This window comes from Sparus aurata, chromosome 6 (genome assembly GCF_900880675.1).
Source record: "Sparus aurata chromosome 6, fSpaAur1.1, whole genome shotgun sequence".
Lineage (NCBI taxonomy): Eukaryota > Metazoa > Chordata > Actinopteri > Spariformes > Sparidae > Sparus > Sparus aurata.
The window spans coordinates 4562959-4587991 of record NC_044192.1 but is presented as its reverse complement, the minus strand read 5'-3'; the positions used below and the strand labels follow the sequence as shown (position 1 = coordinate 4587991).

The following is a 25033-nucleotide window of genomic DNA, read 5'->3' as shown; positions in this document are numbered from 1 at the left end:
TACAGTTACTAATTACCTGTTAAAAAATGTAGTCAGTAATGTAATCCAAGTACCACAATATTAAAGTAATGTAACTTGATTACTTTAAGTTACTTTTGGATTACCTCAATACATGCACATAAAGACAAGAAAGAAGAAATGTCCATAAGATAAGATAAGATAATAATAATGGTGACAATTATTATTAGTGTTATTGTAATTACTATTTCTATAAATAGCAGTTGTAAAAACACCCCCACATATAGGATGTGTGTCACTTATATGTCCCCCAAAGTTACCCATGCAATTTCCTAATATAATCATGCTATTTTAATACCTTGTTGTGATCTAAGTGTTTTGTAACGTACAAGCCTCACAAGGTGGCAGTAGCTACATTTCAAGTCCCTATGGGGCCCTCGAAAGTCTTTTTCCACGATGAAGTCCGTGCAAATGTTTCACAATAAAAGCCTACTGAGTTATTTATGCTAGAGGCTAAGGCGCCGAAAAGGGGGGGAAAAGGGGAAGGATTCTAGGGGCCCGTCACTGACAGGGGCCCAGATAGGGCTCCTAATAAAATTGTAATACTGACAAAAATAATATAACACTAATTTGTTAGTTTAAAATCATAAATATGCATCACTTAATGCACTTATAATAACACTGAGTTTATATTGGAAACATTTCTCAAGCCCACCCCCCCCCCCCCTACGTAAAATGGTTTGGTCCGCCCATCAAATCAACTGAACTGTTGCGCGATGTCGTATGTCAGTCAGTAAGGAGACCGAGAGAAGGCAAAATACCCCAGAAGTCGGGTAGCCAAAAAAAGAAAGACAAGAAGATTAGGCAAGAGAGAGAAGCAAAGGGGCGCCAGCATGTCACCTAGTTTTTCCAGAAATAAGGTGGGTTTGGTTCATGTGGTGGAAAGTCCTGGAACACATTAGTCTGTTGTTTGTCTTAACGTTAACCTCGTGGTTTTTAAGCTAGCTCGCTTTTCTCACAAACTCTGGATTTTTAGATTTCACGTTTAGCAAGCTGCCCATATTTAATCAGTTGACAACCCTCCTGTCAAAACTGACACATTTTTGAACAGACATGTCAAGTGCAGCAGCAGCACCCCCACCTACCTGTGAGCCCCGTGAGCCCGTGAGCCCCCTACCCCTGAACCAGCCCCAGTACCCCCACCTACCCCTGAACCAGCCCCAGTACCCCCACCTACCCCTGAACCAGCCCCAGTACCCCACATACCCCTGAACCAGCCCCAGTACCCCCACCTACCCCTGAACCAGCCCCAGTACCCCCACATACCCTGAACCAGCCCCAGTACCCCCCACCTACCCCTGAACCAGCCCAGTACCCCCCACATACCCCTGAACCAGCCCCAGTACCCCCACCTACCCCTGAACCAGCCCCAGTACCCCCACATACCCCTGAACCAGCCCAGTACCCCCCACTACTCCTGAACCAGCCCCAGGACCCCCACCTACCCCTGAACCAGCCCCAGTACCCCCACCTACCCCTGAACCAGCCCCAGTCGGCCCACCTACTCCTGAACCAGCCCCAGTACTCCCACCTACTCCTGAACCAGCCCAGTACCCCCACCTACCCCCTGAACCAGCCCCAGTACCCCCCACCTACCCCTGAACCAGCCCCAGGACCCCCACATACCCCTGAACCAGCCCCAGTACCCCCACCTACCCCTGAACCAGCCCCAGTCGGCCTACCTACTCCTGAACCAGCCCCAGTACTCCCACCTACTCCTGAACCAGCCCCAGTACCCCCACCTACCCCTGAACCAGCCCCAGTACCCCCACCTACTCCTGAACCAGCCCTAGTACCCCCACCTACCCCTGACTGATGAATAAAAATCATTCTGAAATAAAAACACATTTAAATGTTTTAATGATTTAAATCGTTTAAAAAGCATTTAGCCTATAACTTTATTTTGTTTTGTTGAAATTTAGCTATTACTGAAACTGAACATCAACTCACTGAAACACTGTTTCGTCAGTAGTTTGGGACTGTCACCCCTTGCTTTGCATTAGGAAAAGAGGAGAAATTTTCTGGTGCTTGCAGACTAAGTGACTGCTCTCAATCCAATCAGACAAACGTTAACAATATTAAATTGCAACGACCATAGAGCCTCATTTATGTATTTTTTTCCACCCCAACTCTAATTCCACCACGTACAGTTTTGGAGATAAATTATCATTATTATTATCATTTTTAATAGATTTGCTTTAACAAAATATAAATGTATATAACAAACTTAATAAAAACAACAACACAAACATAATGTAAGACAGCATACAGTTTTTACATTGAGTGCAGTGGCTGGTCTAAGTGTGTGTGTGGGGGGTGATGTGCATGTTTAAAAGAGAAATTGTGTGGTATTGCTATAATAGTAATTTTGGAGATAAATTAGACCTAAATGCAGGGCTACAAGAGGGAGACAGTGAGCAGTGGGGTACTGGTTGTGAAAATCACATTTTCTTTTGTTATTTTTGATCAAATCACTGACAGTGACACTGAGTTTATATTGGAAACATTTCTCAAGCCCACCCCCCCCCCCTACGTAAAATGGTTTGGTCCGCCCATCAAATCAACTGAACTGTTGCGCGATGTCGTATGTCAGTCAGTAAGGAGACCGAGAGAAGGCAAAATACCCCAGAAGTCGGGTAGCCAAAAAAAGAAAGACAAGAAGATTAGGCAAGAGAGAGAAGCAAAGGGGCGCCAGCATGTCACCTAGTTTTTCCAGAAATAAGGTGGGTTTGGTTCATGTGGTGGAAAGTCCTGGAACACATTAGTCTGTTGTTTGTCTTAACGTTAACCTCGTGGTTTTTAAGCTAGCTCGCTTTTCTCACAAACTCTGGATTTTTAGATTTCACGTTTAGCAAGCTGCCCATATTTAATCAGTTGACAACCCTCCTGTCAAAACTGACACATTTTTGAACAGACATGTCAAGTGCAGCAGCAGCACCCCCACCTACCTGTGAGCCCCGTGAGCCCGTGAGCCCCCTACCCCTGAACCAGCCCCAGTACCCCCACCTACCCCTGAACCAGCCCCAGTACCCCCACATACCCCTGAACCAGCCCCAGTACCCCCACCTACCCCTGAACCAGCCCCAGTACCCCCACATACCCCTGAACCAGCCCCAGTACCCCCACCTACCCTGAACCAGCCCCAGTACCCCCACATACCCCTGAACCAGCCCCAGTACCCCCACCTACCCCTGAACCAGCCCCAGTACCCCCACATACCCCTGAACCAGCCCCAGTACCCCCACCTACTCCTGAACCAGCCCCAGGACCCCCACCTACCCCTGAACCAGCCCCAGTACCCCCACCTACCCCTGAACCAGCCCCAGTCGGCCTACCTACTCCTGAACGAGCCCCAGTACTCCCACCTACTCCTGAACCAGCCCCAGTACCCCCACCTACCCCTGAACCAGCCCCAGTACCCCCACCTACCCCTGAACCAGCCCCAGGACCCCCACATACCCCTGAACCAGCCCCAGTACCCCCACCTACCCCTGAACCAGCCCCAGTCGGCCTACCTACTCCTGAACCAGCCCCAGTACTCCCACTTACTCCTGAACCAGCCCCAGTACCCCCACCTACTCCTGAACCAGCCCTAGTACCCCCACCTACCCCTGACTGATGAATAAAAATCATTCTGAAATAAAAACACATTTAAATGTTTTAATGATTTAAATCGTTTAAAAAGCATTTAGCCTATAACTTTATTTTGTTTTGTTGAAATTTAGCTATTACTGAAACTGAACATCAACTCACTGAAACACTGTTTCGTCAGTAGTTTGGGACTGTCACCCCTTGCTTTGCATTAGGAAAAGAGGAGAAATTTTCTGGTGCTTGCAGACTAAGTGACTGCTCTCAATCCAATCAGACAAACGTTAACAATATTAAATTGCAACGACCATAGAGCCTCATTTATGTATTTTTTTCCACCCCAACTCTAATTCCACCACGTACAGTTTTGGAGATAAATTATCATTATTATTATCATTTTTAATAGATTTGCTTTAACAAATATAAATGTATATAACAAACTTAATAAAAACAACAACACAAACATAATGTAAGACAGCATACAGTTTTTACATTGAGTGCAGTGGCTGGTCTAAGTGTGTGTGTGGGGGGTGATGTGCATGTTTAAAAGAGAAATTGTGTGGTATTGCTATAATAGTAATTTTGGAGATAAATTAGACCTAAATGCAGGGCTACAAGAGGGAGACAGTGAGCAGTGGGGTACTGGTTGTGAAAATCACATTTTCTTTTGTTATTTTTGATCAAATCACTGACAGTAAAACAGAATGGTGGGAGGAAACCTGAATCTGGTGATGCTATTTCAAATGGTATTACAGGAAATTCTATATAATTCATGTATGTCATGCATTTGTATTTTTCAGGTCATTTAATTTAAGAGAACTTTATATTTTGACCATTAAAGTTGCAGACGTGCAGACAATGAACTTAAATTCCACGGCGTTCTGAGTGTTCAATGCTTCCCCTATCAAGTAACTGTCATGTTGTTCTTTTCACACATATAGGAAATAATAGACAAGAATATCATTAAAATGCACAGTTTTATGTAGACAGCATAACAAATTTTCACCGGCCTTATGGCCGGCTATACAGGGGCCCAGTAATCTTTTCATGAGGCCCAAAATCCCTGGCAGCATAGGAGTAGTTTTTTTCCGATATGAAGTAGACTACAGATCAGCTGGTGTAGCTAAGCAACCGAAGATACTGCAGTGATAAGTGACCGGGACTACTTGCGGAGCAAAGATTTTATAACGCGGAGTGATACGAAATACGCGTATCAGAGTCATTCATTGTGGATTTCAAAATAGACTCTGAACTGAACTCAGTGTCCCAGAATTCCCCATTCTTCACACCTAGGTGCAGAAGTCAGGTTTGAGCTACTATTAGTCAGGGTGACAGATCCCCCGCTGATCAGGTAGTCAAAAGCCAAGAGCATGCATTGTTCTTCCTCTCTCACTCAACGCCCTCTACTCCTTCAATTTCGGATCTTCAAGGGCTCCTCTCCACCTCCCCTCACGGGGCTGCCTGCCTTCAGGATCCCTTCTGAATGTAGCACCAAGCTACTATCCTTACAAAGTAAAGGAGCAACCAGTTTCCTCCTCTGCCGACTTTCATCACACTTTGCACAGCATGAGCAGCTTGTTCAACTTTGGAGCCCCAACTTTCTCCTGCAACCACCAGCACCTTCTCTTCAAAGACTGGTAATGTTGAACTGGGTTTAGATAGCAAACCATAGCACGGCTAAGCACAGGACTTTAAACTCTGGTTGATGTGATGTGTTCAATTGATGTGTTCAATGTTTTGGTGTTATTGTGACCTCAAGTCAAGTTATTGGTAGTTTGCTTTCCTAGACGGCTATTACATTAGTCGAATTATGCTTCACACAGACTCAGGGTCTCTGCATGCAACTGACCATCTTCTATAACCTGGCACCACGACACACACACATACATACTCACAGACACACACATTCCTTGAGGCTAGAGCATATCACACCCACATGTGATATCATTGACCGCCATTGTTTCTTTGTTCTGCCAGGCACTCACACACACACACACTCGCGCACACACACACACACACACACACACACACACACACACACACACTTGTATATAGTACATGTAAGTTAGATTGAACTGTCTTGCTGTCTATTTAATATTGTACATGAGTGAATGTTGCCAACCTCTACACTGTCAAGAACTCCAAAATCCTTCAACCATTACTAGCTGTTATGGTAAACTTGGTTGTAGTTATTAAGTTAATTATTAACCAGAGTTATAAACAGTTCAGTAAATTTTTATGAGACTGATTTAGTAAAATAGCTATCTATTCCCTTCTTCAAGGGTGGTGATCTGATGCAAATTGGATCATATTGTTTATCATAATTAATAATTATCCCAAATAATCATTAATTATTATTAGGGCCGGGACTTTAACGCGTTAATTACGATTAATTAATTACACAAAAATTAATGCATTAAAAAAATTAACGCATTTTGATCACACTTATTTTTGCACCGCGGAAAGTTTCTCACTGGAAGAGTTTCAGGGGTACCGATTATACTGGAGCACCAACTAACGTTCATGACTTCAGACAACAACAATGAACGAAGAAGCAGATGAGACTGCTTTGGTTGGCCCCGTGGATGGGAAACTTTGTTTTCAAAAGCAGACGGATGGCAGCGTAGATAAGAGCATGCTATTGCTGCACTTTATGGCAAAAATTGCACTGGTTGGGGCAGCTTTTAGCTCAGTGGGTAGAGCGCGCGTCCCATGTGCCGAGGCTCTGCAACGGACCCAGGTTCGACTCCCGACCTGGGTCTGTTTGCTGCGTGTCACTCCCCCTCTCTTTCTCCCTGTTTCCTGTCATATTTTCAGCTGTTCTGTCAATAAAGCCATAAAAGGCCCAAAAAATATTTAAAACTTTTTGTTGGTCTTGAAAAAACAAAAACATTGTTTTGTTGCTTAAGCTTCTGTATTCAGTCATTATTCAATGGTATACTAAAATCCATGTGAAAAAAATAATTGCTTCTCACTGTTCTCAGGTCAAATATTTATATGCGATTAAAATGCGATTAATTTCGATTAATTAATTACAAAGCCTCTGATTAATTCGATTAATTTTTTTAATCGAGTCCCGGCCCTAATTATTATTGATAGCCAAATTTAACCTAAATCCCCCTTTTATTGTTGTTAAACACTCCTTAACCAGGACTTGTGTAAGGCGAGGCCCAACAGGTTAATAAGTGTCGGTTATCGGACATGAAAAAAAATTTAAAATGTGCATCATCAGACACTGAGACATGCACCTTTTGACATCAAGAAAGGTTAGAAATGAAGAAGTTAACAACTTGAAATAACAAGGTGAATTAATATCAGGCAAACTCATCTCCCATCCACAGTCTGTAATGTTACAGAAGGCTCCCACATTAGGCCCTAAAGCCAACTGAACACATATGATGATAGTATGATGAGGTGTAAAATGATGAGCGGTTGTTCTCAAACAGAGGAAACATTCAAATTCTTAATGTATGTCAACAGCTCCAGGTGACATTAAACAGCCTCCAGGTGACACATGACACACAGCAGGACAGGATGCCGCTAACGATCACTACACCTTTATTCTATATTCTATATTTGATTACAACAGTTAACAAATGGTTGCATGAACATGTCTGAACTTATTAACATCCTCCACATGTGACAACATTCAGAGGGGAACAATGCACAAGGAAAGGTAAAGAAACAAATATACACATACTGTCCAATAGTCATTAATCAAACATCACATAACTAATGAAATAATGATAATAATAATACACGTACATGTGTATATATACACACTAACTAATGACTGATGTTGGCAGTAAGAGGACGGTTAGATCACCTACAGAACACAGAGGTTCTACTGAGGGCCCGTCCATGAATATTATAGATATGTTTCATCAGATTATAGCAGGTCATGTGACCTAGAGACTCCAGATCAATGCTGGGTCATTTCAGCGCTCTGGATAATTAGGACACACATCTTTGTTATAGATTTTAATGCTCATCAAATTCTATATGAATATTTGTTATTAAGTCAGCATTTTTCTCTCAGAAGCTTCCAGATCACTCAAAATGCCACAAAAGTCTTGTTGTTGACTGAGACACACCTCTTTTTATTGAATTATAGCTCCTCATGTTTTTATCAATAACACTTTTATTTGTATAATGTGAGCTGAGCCGGGATGAGCCCCGTCCACTGAGCTGTCAGTCTACAAAAGTCTGTGATCGGGAGGAACTAAAGACCAATAAAAAGAGGAGTGTCACATCCAACCAGGACTGAGTTTGATTCAAGGGGTGAAATGACCTGGAAGCTGTTGAAGAAGCTGCAACTAATATCTTTAACAAATATGATGACATGTAAATGTTCAAACAGCTTCCAGCAGTCGGCCTGTTGACTGAAGCTCTTTCTCCTGAGAAACATTACAATTCTAAACATATGTCAACAGCTCCAAAGATTAGACCAGTTGAAACAGGACACGTAGAGTAACAGTACGTTGGTCCTGATCACGACACCGTGTTTGTTTCAGTCCTGTCACGTGTCGCCTTTGTAGAGACGAGAAATGTTTCCAGTTAAACAGAGTTCAGTGGATTCAGACCAACTGCAACTTGTATAAAGAAAATCCTTTTGTTCTCTTCCTCTGTAATATTCAGGGAGATGAAGGTTCAGTCAGTAGTTTGACTGCAGCAGTACTCTGAGTATGTTTCTTCATTACACTTCAGCTCACATTGCTGCCCTTGGTTTTCCATGTATGCAGGCTGTACATGCACACTGTGTCGCTCGAGGTGGCTTCTCTGTACCAGAGTTCACAAATCAGGACGATGAGATGTTGGACGGCAGTTTTAGAATAAAACAGGCTGATGGAGGTCACTACAGGTGAACTGGCCTGATGCAGCTGCATGCACACAGCGCGAAAACATACAGACATGGATGACTCAGTTACTGAGAAAAAGCTTGTCACGAATATTTCTACTTTGAAGCTGAAGAAACCGGCCAGCTGAGGTCTTACAATAATATCGTCCATCACGACGTTTGGCCGGGACAATATCGTGGTATGAAATGTGAATATCGTTGCTCGAGACAGAACGATTATCTGTCTGATTGGTCACACATCACAGTTAAGACCCTATAAACACTGAGTTATCTAAATCTGCAGAGTAACTAGTAACTAAATGTTTTAGATGAATGTAGTGCAGTGGAAATATAAAGTAGCAGAACACTGAAGCACCACAGTAAAGTTCCTCCCATTTGGACTTCAGAACAGAACTTCAGTGAATTGTAATTTGGCTCATTTTGTCGCAGCAAATTTCATCTTCACTGCAAATTATTATCAGTCCCAAATATCAGTTTTCAGCCTGCTTGGTTTCTAAAAATGGGTTATGGGCCCAGAAGAGGCCACACGGGTCCAGTTCTGTGGCCCACACCTGGTACTGCTGCTCTTTAACTTCAGGACTTGTTCTGAATGACTCAGCTGGTCTAAATGAAGGACAGATCCAAAGATCACTGGTCTGTTTTTAACTGTCACAAAGATTCACTTCTCCTTTGAGACCTTGTATTTGACCAATCGTGTAGAACGAGTGAGAAAACCTTCAGAACCAGCACATGTTGTAAACTGGTTCCTCTGTTGGATAACAGCTTCTGCCCTGCAGCTCTAAAGGGGATTTGCATGTTGGTCACATCACCAGGTCCTGTTTGCCTTCGCCGGCGGCGGACAGGAGTCAACAGGTGTGCTGCGAGGAGAGAAGCATAAATACCTGTCGTAGAGACGCTCTCAGCATCAGACGGTCTGCAGGTGAAGACAGAAGAGAAGCTAAGAGAAGCAAACATGGTCCGACTGAGCCTCATCGTCCTCGGCCGTGAGTATCCTCTCAGATGTAGCGGAGTACATTTATACAGTCCAGTACTCACTGACTGACTGAGTAAATGTACTTAGTTACTCTCAGTGGCTCCGTATGTGTCACTGACTTTCTTCCTACACAGATGTTGTCATTTCTAATAATGATGTTGGTGCTGAAGGTGAACTGATCCCAGGTGATGATGTTCTGAACGCTCACAGGGTCCAGACACGTTCACACCTGATTTGGTTCTGGTGTTGTGTTACAATGTTGTGTCACAATGTTGTGTTACTGTGTTACAGTGCTGGCTGCAGCTTGGTGTTCCACTGCAGATGCCAGTGAGTTTCTATTCTATTGCTGCTTGTACTGCTTGTTTAAATGATCAGTTTGTGAGTGTTAGTATAAAAATATATGTACTGGTGATAAATATATAATGTAAATGATGATGGTGATGATGCCACTGCTTGCAGTCTGACCTGTGTGTGTTCACAGAGGGAATGTTCATCGTTACGACCAAGATCTCCTACACACAGATGTCCTGCGGTGAGACTACACACAATCGTCATTCTGTCCTCGTCGACTACGTTCAGTCTGTTAGTCAGCTCGTGACCTGATGAAGCGACGTCTTCACTGTGTGACACTTCTCTCTCCTCCAGGTACTGGCCAGGTGATAAAGATCGGGAAGTGTCACAAGATGAGCAAACCATGCTCTGGGCCGACCTTCAGCCCTAACTCTGTGAAGTGTGGCAGCTTCAACGCACTCAGATATATAGAGAAGACGTAAGACAACATCCACACGGTTCATGTTCCGTCCACTTGAGGGCAACAATAACATGGTTATTATGGGACAAACGTAGAGATGAGCAGTGTGTGGTCCACCTCTGGTTCTGGTTCTGATCATGTCTCCTCTCTGTTTCCAGATGTAACTTGAAGAAATCCTGTAAGGTCCATAGCTTCCTCAAGAACGGTCCATATGCCTGTCAGTTCTCATGTATCAGGAGGTATTAACTGACTGTAAGTACACACACACACCCACACACACACACACACTCTTATACTCAAACTGAATGTTTTGAATTAAAGTAACAAGCTCTTTCTTATTATTGATGATTTAAAGGAGCAGTGTGTGGTTCTGGTTCTGGTTCTGGAGAAGAAATCCAAACTGACAGTATTAATATTTGATATTAAAGAGCAATAACACAAAGGTTGTTCCATCAGTCAATAAACGAGCTGGTTTCCATGGAACATCAGATCCAGAACACTGTGAAGCTCAGCTCAGCAGAACAGAACCGATCAGAACATGGTTGCTCAACACAGCTGATAATAATCCTCAGCAGCTCGTTAACATAGTTTGAAGACTCTAAAAGCTTCAAGTCATTTTGAAACTTTGGCTGCTTGAATAATTGTTGTTAACGTGACGGCACAAATCACTGACGTGTTTGTGATCCATGTTGTGTTTGTTTCTTCTGCAGCTGAGGACCAATCAGCTGAGGCCTTTTCAAACTCTGCTGTTCACGGCTGTGGACAGAACGCTTTGAAGACCCGTCAGACTGATCAGAGGTCAGATCGGAGCTGAAACTGGAGATCCTCGTCCTCCGTCTGAAGTCGTGTATTGAAATGATTCAAACCTGTTCAAACTGAAGGATTTGAAGTGAATAAAATCCAAGTTTTCCTCTGACAACATTTATTTTGTGTTGACTTTTATTTGTCACTGTGCAGCTTCAGTCTTCAGTTGTGTTTTTATGACTTTATTTTATTTCACATAATGTTGGTTTGGGGGTCGCTGTCTGACTCCCTCACTCGCGGGGACGGAGGCTGTTTTCTGGGGGACAGACAGGAGAACAGAAGCTTCTCGACATAGACCTGCAGTATTTTTTTCCTCATAAGTTGCCAAAGACAGTTATCTTACTGTTTTTTGCTTCTGTAACGTTGCTTTGGGGGACATTGATCTTTATTTAGTTGAGTGAAGGACCTGTGCAGTTAACCAACCGTCTGATTGACACACCCTCAATACGCACCGCCGTCTTATCCATTCACTCTGGTTTGGTTCTCCAGTACTGCGCCCCTGATATTACCTCCAGAGGCAGATCAGTGCCGGAGTGAAATTTCACCCCTCGCCGCCGCCGAGAGATTCACACAGAGGCGGAGAATTGGTGCATTAATGAAGTTTTCAGTGCAGTAAACTGTCTGTTTGTTAGAAGCTTTGTTTTAAATCTGACGTATCTGAAATATTGTTTCATTCAAACTGTTTTAATGTCTGTAAAATAGAGATCATCTCAGAATCACACCCAGAAATTAACATCACTTTTATTTCTTTGATCCCAGTTTGAACACAGAAACATCAGAAACAGTCACAACACACAGTTTGACAGTTTTCATGTTTTATTCAAGCGTTTGTACAGAAATGATGAAGCGCTGCCTGAAATGACCTGAAACACGACAAGAGCATCATCAGTGAACAACAGAACCATCAGTGTGGAACTGGACCTGACAGACTGCTGAGCACCTTAAAACACAAACAAGAACCAACACAGGCTCCACCCAAATAATGCCAACAACACAAATGTCAAATGTAAAGTCACATTATATTCACAGTGACTGACAGCGTTAACAGCAGCTTCAGTTCAGTGAAGTCTGATGGTTTTAAAGCACATGTGGAGCTCAGTCAGGAGCTTTAAGCTCTACAAGCAGTCTGAGAAGATTTGGTAAATAGACGCATTTATACATCACTGCTGCCCTCATTCATCCATTCACTCACTCACTCACTCACTGATGGCAGTCAGCTACCATGCAAGGTGCTGGTCTGACCATCAGGAGCAGTTTGGGCTTCAGCCTGTTGCTCAAGGACACTTGGACATGTGGACGGGAGGAGCCGGGGATCCAACCAGCGACGTGTGATTAACTGACCAGCTGCTAGAGACGCATCAGATCATCAGAGTATAAAAATAAAAGAATAAAAGCAACATAGAACAGAGAGAAAGAGCTCGTCTTTGTCCTCAACAACATTAATAACACAGTCAAAGTTTGTTCGCTCCATCGTTTTTTCTCTTCAAGCTGCACAAGAGTGGAACTGAATCTCACCAAATATCAGAATTCATTTAATTCTCACTTCACAGAAGGATTCATTAATAATCAGTTCTGTCAGCATTAAGCAGATATGAATGTTGGTTTGTTGGTTTCAGGAAGTGAGTCGGGTTCAGATGTTGTTCAACCATCAGACAAACGTGTCAGAGCGACTGATGACTTTTTACTCTGACAGGATTCTGAGTCCGACACTTGACTTGGACACTATTTGTGACTGAGTGCTGTGAGATAAAGACGAGGACTGAATATGTGTATTTATTCTTATATAAATGTATTAACTGTAAGATCTCACTGTCTATGATCTGGATGAGGTTCAGGACATGAGGACAGTTCATGGTAGAGACTGTTGCCGTGGTAACAGGACTAGTTCTGACCGTATTTAAATCATATTGTCTCTCAGTTCAGTCTCTCTGGGTCCGTGGGTTGTGTCTGATGTTGAACCTGGATCAGAAGGAAACAAAACAAAGTTATACTCAAGAAAATCCCAACTTGATCTACTCTGAGTGTAAATACACAGAATGATTAATGTCAGAGAGATAAAACATCTGTCAAGACTCTGAACATGAGATACATAAAGAATGAGTTCTGGTTCTGTTCATCATTAATATGTTGAAACAATACTAACAGCTACTTACCTCTGCATAAGCACCTTATTAGGAGGATTATAACTGCGACTAGACCAACAATTACAACAGCTCCACCAACAATCCACCAACCGGACCACCCTGAAACTGATGAAAAGTGAATGTGAGAGTCAGAACCTGAGTGCAGATGATGAGCAGCAGACTGGACCTCACAGCCCACACAGAACCACTAAAGGTGAGTCTGCTCCTGAGATCTGAACTTGTTCCACATGAAAACTCCACTGGGATGAATGTGAGCAGGAACAGTGATGTTAGCTCTGATCTCAGGTCCAGTTTCCTCCTGCTGGGCTCCACAGCTCAGAGGCTGCTTCTGGTTCTGGTCCCAGCAGTGAAGAAACAAATGGACTTAGTTCCATTCATCACTTTGATCTGACAGTAAAAACACAGGATCATCTGATCAAATAGAAAACTTCTTCACAACACTTTTACTGACACTTTGACACTTTTACTCAAGTGGACTTTTACTTGGAACAGAGTATTTTTACTTTGTGTTTCTGCTTCTGTCACTTCAGGAAAGTATCCGAGTACTTCTTCCACCACTGACTACTGTCCACAAACATGAAGATTAAAATCACTGGGAGCTTCTTGGTGCTGGTCGGGTCCACAGTTATTGGGCCTGATGGCAGCAGATCAACACAGTCGCAGGTTTTATGAAGCGAGAGTCTGTTGAAGCTCCGACTGTTCAACATAAATATACTTTAACTCATTAATAAAAGAAGAGAATCAATATTTAGAGATTCTTATAGACACATATAGACTGAGAGACAGTTTCACATCTCTCCACACAGAGTTTTAAATGATAGAATCAGAACAATTCTTCTGTCTCAGCTAACTAAAGCTCACTAAAGATCACAGCAGGATCCAGATTTGATTTGAAATGTTGAAGAGTTTGATCATTTATGTTGCTGTGAAACAGGTTCGCTCCTGATTTCTGAATCTGAATTCATCCTTCAGCATCAAATCCTTCAGCAGATCTCTGATCAGCTTCTGCTGCTTCAATAGTCACAATTACTACAATTATAACATGATCATTAATGTTGGAGACTTGTAGTTACAGCCTGAATACAATGGTGCTAATTACAAGTTTTAATGAGTGTCCAGTAGAAACTCAGTTCAAAGCTCCATGATCTCATATTATTACAGGAACTATCATTGTGTTTATTCACAGTTAAAGTTTGGTCCTAGTTTTCAGTGTGAGTTCAGTTTGTAGGTGAGAAATAAAAGAATGAAACCCTCAGTGAGTAAACTCTTCTCTTCCTGTCTGAGTGTCTCCATGTTGTCTGTTGTGTGATTCTTGTGTAACTGGGCTGCAGTTTGTGGTTGGGATGAATAAAGTCTCTGTGTAATCTCTCTAATGTAAACAGAGCTAACAGTGATGAACTTTGTTTCTATTGACATTAAATAATAAAGAAAATGTGTTATGAAATGTGAAACACAGGATCATTAACAGCTCGTCTCCTTCTGTTAACATAGTTTGGGTGTGGACACTTTAATAGGAACACCTGTACAATCTAAAGTAGGCTGAGCAACATAAACAATATAAACTGTGATCATGATATGAGAATATATATTGTTTTAGATATTTGATATTCTCACATGGTGATATATCAAAACTGTTTCCTGGTTTTAAAGGCTCATTACAGTCCATAAACAGGAGTTAATGGACGACGCGGAGGCTTAAGAACCTGCAAAGTCCATTAATTCCTGTTTATGGACACCTCGTCGGGCATTATCCCGCTTATACCATGGTCACTTGCCAAAGGAAAGAAATTCGGACCATTAATTTACATTTTCATGCGTTTTACAATCAAAATATAAAGTTTTTTCACAAGCCATAACTTGGTTTCCCTGGTAACTCTAAGATTCTTATGCAACGGAGACGTTGTTCACTCCTCCAGTAAATAGGACGGACCATAGATACGACTTGGCAACCGGAGATATTCTAGTCCACTCAGCGATGAGCCAGAAAGCTAACGCTATGCTAGCAAGATTCAAAGTCAATAACATTGCGTACGGTTGACAAACAGTAAATATAATTTGACAGTATGCTAGCTAACATGATTAGCTAGCTAACCAGTCATGTCATTTTCCCCAAATCAATATCACGATTTTCACGAACAAATGACCGGCCGTGTGTAACGTTACTGTGGCCGCAGCCTGAAGCAGAGAGTTGAACAGCGAACGGGATGTGAGATTATTCACGTAGCAGTAAGTTTAGAGGGGAAGTGAACTTTCTGCAGCTTGTGTGTTACAGTCGCCACCCTGTGGTGTTCAGAGGATAAGACACTGAAGGACTGACGGACTGCACTCAGTGCTGGAAATATAATATTCAGATTTGATATGCCAGCTAGCGCATTAATTTACAGCGGTGAACAGTCAATTTGACTGGAACTACTTAGTAGGTGTCCATATATCAGGGGTTAATGGACACCCTGCAGCCAATCAGAATCGAGTATTCCCCCAAACCATGTTGATTATTGATCAGAAATCTCATCCTGTTAATGTTTTGTTAAAGTATCAATAGTCATTCATCAATATTGATATCACAGTCAGATCTATTTGGTCAAACGTATTGAGATATTTGATTCTGTGGCTCGTCCGAACATTTATGACGTTCTTTTGAAAAAATGTTTAAATATCAAGTTAGATATTTTATATCAGGATGTGATATAAAATATCATGATAACATTTTAAGGTCGTACCTCGCAGCTCTAATCTGAAGTAATCCAACACAGCTGTTCTGTAACTTCAATAATTTAAACTTCCAGCAACATTATATAATCTGATAAAACAGAACTCAACAGTACTGAAAGTGATTTATTGTCTCAGACTGTTCCGACTCAAATTCACTTTAATGATGAAATATAAAGTCAAATAAAGATTTCTGCAGTTTGATGCACAAAACTTCTCAATGAGCATCATAACTGTCCTCAGATGTTTCCTCTGAAATATATTTACTGTAAACAGAGTGAGTGTAATACTGTGAATCTAACTATATCACCTACAGCACAGAGTGTGTTAATGATTAGAAAAGTTGTACATCGTCACAAAGACAATAATTAATGACGTTCATGCTCCTAAAAGGTGAATTCAGACTGAACACAAAGTTATTTTCCGTCTCTAATCCTGATGTGTGTGTGTGTGTGTGTGCGTGCGTGCGTGCGCGCGCGCGTGTGTATGCACGCGCATCTAATTCTCTCTCCAATCTCTGATGATTGATGAAGCAACGTCATTATTTTTATACACAAATGTTTCACTCTGTTAACAACATTTTTAATTGTTTACATATTAAATTACAACTAAAGAATCTCACCTTGAATATACACAGGGATCGCAGCAGCAACCTGATGGCTGAGTGTCTCCTGTGTAGCTACACAGCTGTAGTTGTCGGTCTTGGTCACTGTAGTCTTGACAGTGACGTAAAAACGACCTCCTCTTTCTGAGATCTTTGGCTCCTCAGCAGTAAGAGTTTTGTTATCACTGTCCTCCCACTTTAATGTAGGACGTGGATCACCGTGAGCTTCACACTGCAGCAGACGCCAGAGCAGTTTATCATAAAGTGTCCTGATACATGGCTCTGGAGCTGCACCTGTGAACACATTATATAAACAATAGATTATAAAGACACAGTTTCAGCATTATTAATGTCATATTGTGATTTTGTTCATCTACACTCTGCTTGTATACAGTTTACTGTGGATATGAGAGAGAAAGCCACATGTGGGGCAAATTCTCTCTACATGGGATACAGGAATTTAGATAAGATGACATTTACTGTCCCATCTAAAACATCGAAGGGTCACTGTCCTGGGATTGGTGACGGTTGTATATGAAGGTAACCTGCTCTCTGTTTGTATTTAAGTCAGTAACATTTAGAGGACAGGAGAGAACACTCGTATCTTCCCTCCATGCTGCGTGTTAATAAAGAGATCTGATTCATATGCTGAAGTCTAAAATTCTTTAAAGATTTAGCAACTCTTAACTTCACAAGGAGAATTTCCACTACAAGATAAAAACACAATAAAAACCTCCAGCAGCATTTTATGGGACGATATTTCAAACATTTTAAACTTTTTCCAGTTTGAGGCAGAAGCAAATATACAGTGAATTTGTTAGACTCTACAATAAAGATTGTTATATAATATAAAACATAGTGTTCAAAGGTAAACACACCTGATGTTTCACATGTTAGTGAGAACTGCTTTAATTATGCTGCCTGAAAGAAAGATTAACAATAAAATTCTGCCAAGAGAAAATTGTGAAAGATTTATCTGAGGTGCTTTTATTTTTTTCTATTAAACATAAGAGTGTTTAATGTCGACGAGGGAAGACTGAATGTTAGAAACTCTTCTCAGTATCGACACAAACAAACAGTTCAGAAGCACCAAGAGATGATCAGATGATACTGAAGCTCCAAAGCTTGTTTGACTCTGTGATGTGAACTTTTCAAACAGAAACAACTGAACTTACATTTGACTGTACGTACGTATGATTGGTGCATAAATTCAAATGTTTTTAAATTAAATTATTTCTCATCCGTCACTAAAAGTTGGTCCAGTGAAGAGACAGGAGGACAGAAGACTTTGATTGTGGTTTGCTATAAAAACACTAGTTGATATGCTGATAATGGTGAATTTCCATTATTGTGATGAATGTGAGTATAAACACCAGTGACATAAAAAGATGTCTAGCTGTTTATATTCTAATGATTATGAAAATAATATCATGAATTCAAAATATTTTCTGGATAATACTGACAAACCTAGTTCATCATATTATTACACTAAAGGAGGATACAAAAGGAAACATTGAAGCTTTCAGAATTTTCCTGATGGAACCTGATGAAGGTCTTTGTACCAAAACATTATTAAAATTAATTATTAATTGAGGTCAACAGGAGTTTTTGTCCTGAGTTACAGAACCTAAAAAACACCATCTGATCGCTGCTGCTGTGTCAGAGCTCGTGTCAGGTGAAGAATATCAGGTGAAGTTTGATGATGTCAGAGTTTATTGATGATGTCAGAGTTTATTGATGATGTCAGAGGCTACAAATGTCACTGCTGCTGCAGAAAGAGATTCTTTCAACTTACAGATAAACTATTTCATCATTACTGAGATAAAAAAGAGGAATAAAAGGAATATTGTGATGTTGGGACTCAGAAGGATTGTGACATAAATATGAAACATTAAGTTAAAATCATGAACCCAGAATGAACCTGACACTAAACTACATTAATAAAGTAGATGACATTATTCTTTCATGTCAGTAAAAAGACTTTAAATGGAGGATTTGTGGGAAATACAGTAAATAATTATTCTACTGCAGCATTCGTTCCGTTCCGTTCCGTTCCGTTTTCTTTCCGCTTATCCGTGAGGGTCGCAGGATGTTGCCGCATTTTTCCCCCTAAGGGGTTGCGGGGCTTACTGGGGCCAAATCCAGTTTACTCGATGGGCGAAGGCAGGGTTCACCCTCGATGAGTCGCCAGCTCATCGCAGGACCCTTACTGATGGCAGAGGCTGCAACACAAGGTGCCAACTGCACATCAGGAGCAATTTTGGGGTTCAGTATCTTGCTCAAGAATACTTCGACACCAAGTGTCTACTGCAGCATATTGAACAATAACTTCTTCATGTAATTAGACAATCTGAATAAAAGTATTAGATTTAATAACACACAGGCTTCTTGGACTTAAAAGATGTTGTTGTATAACTATAATATAATAAACGTGTCCACCTGTAAGTGACGGCTGATCCCAGTCAGGTGAACACAGAGAGGTTCAGGCCCACAGATGCAAGTGTTCAGACTGACAGGCCTGAGAAGACATTTACAGAGACATGTAGAGGTGGAGAGTGACGTCATCACAATCAGGACTCACCTGACACTTCACCTGTTCTGTCTCTTAAGACTTGATCTGAAAAGCAAAACAAACACGTTAGATAGTTTTAAAAACAGACAGGTAATACTGTGTAAAAGTCATATTTCATCTCCTACAGACGGCTGAAGCTTCATTGTACAGAGAGACATAATCTGCAGTGTGTCTCTGATATCAGCATGTTTGATACAGAGGTGGTCTCTCCAGATGTGGCTGCAGCTCTGTGGGCTCGAGGCCCTGCCAGATGTGGATTCTGACCACTGAACAAAAGTCCATCTGGGACTCTGGAACCAGTCGCAGCAGTAAATGAGCGACATCTTTAACTGTGTAATGAACGCACTCACCAACAACAAGCTCAATGATGGATGTTTGACTCTGAAGATCTGGAAAAATGCAGCTGTAGATCCCGCTGTCGGCCATCTTTGTTTTATGGATCTTTATGGAGGCGTTGCCGTTCTTCAGTTGATCTTGAAAATGTGAGACTCGACCTTTGAACTGCTCGTCTTGACCTGTACGGCCGTTATTGTAATGACTGCCTGCATCATACATGAACACCTCATTTTGATCATCTTTCCTCCAGTCAAAGAACTGTCCCGTGAGGTTCCTCTTGGTGACGGGGAAACAGGGTAAAACTGCATCACTGTCTTCTTCCACGACCACTCTGACAGCTGGAAGATAAAAACATGTTAGTCAGTATGTTAACATGCAGAGTCATCAGGAAACAAAGTCAGATAACAACTTTACACAACAGAAACTCAAACACCTGTTTCCTCTAACATGACAGTTTTGGTTGTGTCGAGCTTGTACTGACATATTTTCAGTATATTTAATCTTACAGTAAAGTTAATCAGGTTTCTGTTATTGAGTGTTTGTGTTTGAATGTTACAGAATGTGTTCAGCTGTGGAAACTGTTCATCTTTATAACACCAACAGAAGTTGTAGTTTTATTCATGTCAGATCTTGATTTATTGGACTGGATTCAAAGACACAACGAACCAGCGCCGCCGCTCCCACCACACACATCACGTGCTGTACGTAGGGCACCAAGTGCTGAGGGGGCTCCAAAAATATCATAATATCATTTTTATATGGTGTTATAGCTTTGGATTGTAATACGATACCTGTTCATGTCTTAAAATGCACATAAATATGAAAAATGCATTTGCATTTTGTTGAAAACTAACTTCAATCCTTGTTTTTTTCCCCTGCTCATTACTGGTTTCTTGCCCTATAGAGATTTTAACACTTGGTCACAATGTATCGTTTTAAGACAATGCGCGTCCCTGGGAGGCATGATGAGTTTAGGCAACTGCATCCTTTCAGGTTTCAATGCATCAGAGACGCATGGGCGCAAACATATAGGTAATTAAATGTTTTATGGGATAGGGCCTCATATGTAGTATTGAAACGGGCCCCCAGATGCTTAAGGCCGCCACTGGCAGGACTACAAGGGAGACAGTGAGCAGTAACCAAGTAACTGTCATGTTGTTCTTTTCACAAATATGGGAATGATAGTCAAAAATATCATTAAAATGCATAGTTTTATATAAAACCGTATCCAATTTTTTTGCCGGCCTATACAAGGGACCAATTAGATTTCTTTTCATGGGGCCCAAAATCCCTGGCAGCGCTCCCGGTTAGCCCAGCATACACCTGAGCAGTAGTTTATGGTTTATTTTGACGTGATGGTGGTCAATACTTTCTCAGTAACAGTTAGCAGTCAGTGCACAAGGTAGGCTAACAATTCCTCTTGCTTCAGACCATTTATTACTGTGTAGTGTGCAGTTAATAGTCTTCAGCCAGGCATTTAGCAAAGTTTACCTAGCATAGTGTCATTTGAGAATGCATCTTTTGGTGTTTGCAATGCATAATAAACCCACAACCTTCTTTAGGATTGTCATTCAGTAGGATTCAGCAGAATGTAGGCTTAAGTCTCTTACACACATCAGGTGTCGGATGTGCAGTGGGACAGAAAATGTCTCTTGAAAATGTGAAGTCTGAAGAACTCAGACCTTTAGTGTTACTGCTACAGCTAGCTTAGCTACAGCTGAATGTGACAGAAGCTACATGACAAAATGAACTTGCGTTTATTTTGCATTTATGTCGGGATGCAAAGGCATGGACGATAGTGATGTGCAAGGGGGGGGGGGGCAATTGTTGAAAGACACGGGCTAAAGTGCCCTCTTGGGAGCCAAAACACGTGTTAAAGTGCCCTTCTTTTCGCCCCTGCCCTTCAAAAAGTCTGTGCACGCCACTGATGGACAACATCTGCCAGTGAAAACGAAAAACGTTTTGTAGAAGACAAAATGCTCTTGTAACATTTAAGCTGTTTTCAATTAAATGGTAAAATAATGTTTAAGATTCAGAAATGTAGTCTTGTGTTAGTTGTATCATTTTGCTCTTATTCCTGTAGGTAAGATATAAATATAAAATGTCCTCATGAATGATATAAAGCAAACATTATTGTTGAATTGTATGCAATATTGCAACTCATTCTCTTATGAGTATTAGTATTAGTGCCAGACTAAGAGGAAAAAAAATGAATAAGTTATAAAGGGGGAGACCTCCTTGGCTGCATGCATTCAGTTTTAAATGTTTATAATTTTTTTCGGTATAAGATTCTTTGCTTGAATATTTTGTCTCTTTCTGTACTGATCCTTTTTCTTCATACATCTCAATTACTGCAGGGTCATCATAAAGGAATTAAGCTTAGGGCACCAAAATGTCTAGCAGCGGTACTGCAACTAACCACCAAACTATCCTGTTCCACAGCTGAACACACATGTTGTTTCACTTTGTCATTCAAATGTGTTCACTGAACTTTCTCAGGACATCAGATTAAAGCTTCACATGACAGAGAATTATGTTTTTAAACAGAATTATGTTCACTGACGTTTCTCTGGTTTATTATTGGACGAGGCTGAAAGTTTCTTCTCTCTCTGTGTGTGAACTCTGACAGCTCGATCTCTGAGGTCACTGCTCTCCAGTCATCATGAAGGAAATAAAAACCAGGAAACATTTAAAGAACCTGTTTGTTTGACGGCTCTTATCATTTATCAGATGATGTCTCCTCACCCAGATTAACTCAAACCACACAAACAGGTTTTACTACATTGTTGAAAATGAGTGTGAGTGGTAGAGAGAGGAGGACGACAACAAGACACACTGCTCTGGTTTTTATATACATGTGGTAACTTAGAGTAATAAATGAAGTGAAAATCATTCCCAGATAAACACACAGTCACAGATGTATCTGCTGCTGATAATCAATAAACTAGAAGCTCCACTGAGACAGATTCCCAGCTGACCCTGAGTCAGTTATCAGACCTCCAGCTGCTGTGATCAAAAGAGAACAAGTCCAAACACTTTCAGGATCTCTGAGTCTCGACTCACATGAAGGTTTATGTATTTAATCTTCACTTCAACATGATCAATAATGTTCAATTAAATGTGAATGTTTTCTGTTTCTTTCCTCTGTGACAGTAAACTACATCCGTTTATTCAGCAAGTCCAACACACAACTTCCAGAAGGTTCCAGGTCAGAACAAAACAAAAGTTTATCTCTCTCTCTCACACACACACACACACACAGACACACACAGCAGTAGTGCATGTTTCCACATTGTTTCTGTTGAGATGAAATAAAGTGAAATGACAAAGTGTCAGTGATGATGATCAGTTTTCTTACCATCTCCAGAGCAGCTCAGCAGACAGAGACACACGAGAGGAAGAAGCTCCATAGTTGTTGATGTCCTCTGAGGATTCACCTCACTGATGGAGGCTCTATGTGACGGAGCTTCACACAGTCCTCAACACTCTGATGCTTCATCACAAACTGGTTCTGTCTCTCAGCCTGTGAGGGCTGCAACACAACCGGTACACACCCTCACAATAAAAGCGTCATCACCACATATATTAACTATGACTCATCAGAAAAACTCACTGGCCCCTGATCTGATAGGTGGTTGGTCAAGTTCGTCAACACGAGAAACAACGTCAGCCTGTTAAATGGGACAGTCTACCCTTCGGAGCATTTCCTGGTTGCGTCACCAGATGATCCCGCCTCTACTCGTTCATCACCATTTCTGCAGCTCAGGTCCATATAAGTGACAAGAAGAGTAAAGTTTGACTGTCAGATCTGTTTGAGCTTCTGGAATTCCTGATTTCCTTTTTAATCCTCGTGCTTGTGGAGGAAGAGGAGAAGCGGCTCTGGTTTATCTCCGGCTGAGAGGACCGTGGAGAGGTAAACCTGTTATTGAACCCACAGTAATGTTATCAATATTATCATTATTAGCTAGCTTACAGTTTGGGCTCATTAACAACATTATGTTAATGCTGACATATAAACTGCCACTTAGGGTTTTATCATGATTTTAGAGGCGTTATTCCTATTTAAAGTGTTCAGTAGATAGTTTTGTTTTTTGTAATGATTTATCATTATTATTATTATAATTATATTATGAAATTGCCTCTTTCTTAAAACATTCATAGTGACCTGGCAGCTGTGGATGGAGTCAGAACTGCAGACCCAGTAGATGGACGATGTGGTGGACAGAGGAGACTGGACCCCCAAACACCCTGAGTACCGACCCAGATGATGTCCCACTGACACCATCCAGCCCAGCAGCACTGCAGGGACTCCTGCTCAGCCTGTTACTGTCCATCATCTATAACTGTTTTAATATTGTTTTTGTTAATAGTGAATAATAATCTGTAAATAGTTATGCTGTAATTTTGTAAATAGTTGTAAATGTTCAATCCCTTGTTGTCCCTGAAAAGTAGCACTTGATGCCGATTGCTGCCATAAATTGTACTTAAGCTGTAAATACTGAATGGAATAGACAACGTGTAACAATAGAACAATATTTTATTTCATGAATTATATAAAATGAACAATTATGAACAAATAATTTAAAAATAACTCATAAATTAACTAAATAACAAGTTAACATAAGATCACATTAACACAGGGATGGAAAGATTTACAAAAAGTGACATCAGGACTGACAAATCGGTTATTTATTATTTATTATATATTATTGCCTTACTCCCATCCATCTGGCGGAATGTTTCGCCCTGTGAACAAATGTTGTTCTGACCTCGGACAGCGATGAAGCTTCTCTGTTTACTCTCTGTAAATGTATGATGAAATGTAAAACAGACAAAAGAGTTCTAATACTGCAAAAAAACAAAATATATAATCATCGTAAGGATAATCATAAACATAGCTCTTTATTCCAACGTTTAACTAGACTTTACACGGATCACAGCCTGATCTAAATCTGTTCATCTTGGTCCATTTATGTACTGAAGTAAAACGAGTCTATAACATCTCCACAGTCACAATACGATATAAGATATGTCAACCTCTGAACGTCTAATGGTTGAAAGTAAAAGGCATTAAGTTGAGCATTACCAACATATTTTAACTGACATTTAAGGTCCCTTGAAGTTTAACATATCTGGCGTTTGATGCTCAAATGAGTAAAAACTGAGTACAGACCCAATACTTACATTTGAATGAGATCTGCGCCACTTGAGGTCGCCATTATTTATTCATTTCTTCTCTTTGGGCGCGCAATGAATCTTGGGCAATTTGTAGCCGCGAAGGATAGTAGCGGTGTGTCCTCCAGGAACAGGCAAAAGAAGGAGGCATTTGTGGGGAGCATTTGGAGCACACTTTGAATTTGGACAGGCTTCGCGCAGCTAAGTGACTTAATTGCACTTCAAATAAGCACTCTGAAGGATGGTGCCCCTGAATTTGGACACAGCCATTGTTGCATCTCTCCACTGTCACAAAGAGCCTGGAAACATCCTGGAGGATTTAAATCTTGTTCACACAAAATAATTCTTGTGATGTTGATCTCATGCACTCAAGTGAATAACTGGTTGATATGACCAGTATTTTAAAGTATTTCCAGTATAAAGTATTTTATGCTGGTCTGACCATCAGGAGCAGTTTGGGCTTCAGCCGTTGCTCAAGGACACTTGGACATGTGGACGGGA

General features: G+C 41.1%; 1 protein-coding gene across 1 annotated transcript in view; it reads right to left on the bottom strand.

Moving 5' to 3' along the window:
* Positions 1–11790: 11790 nt before the first annotated feature.
* Positions 11791–25033, bottom strand: part of LOC115583264 (butyrophilin subfamily 1 member A1-like) — a 76681-nt gene continuing 63438 nt past the window's right edge. The window contains exons 7-8 of the mRNA XM_030419921.1: positions 13146–13241; positions 11791–12951 (exon numbers count right to left, since the gene is read on the bottom strand). Of these exons, the coding sequence (XP_030275781.1) occupies positions 12890–12951; positions 13146–13241 (158 nt within the window). The 3' untranslated portion in view covers positions 11791–12889. The remainder of the gene's footprint in view (positions 12952–13145; positions 13242–25033) is intronic.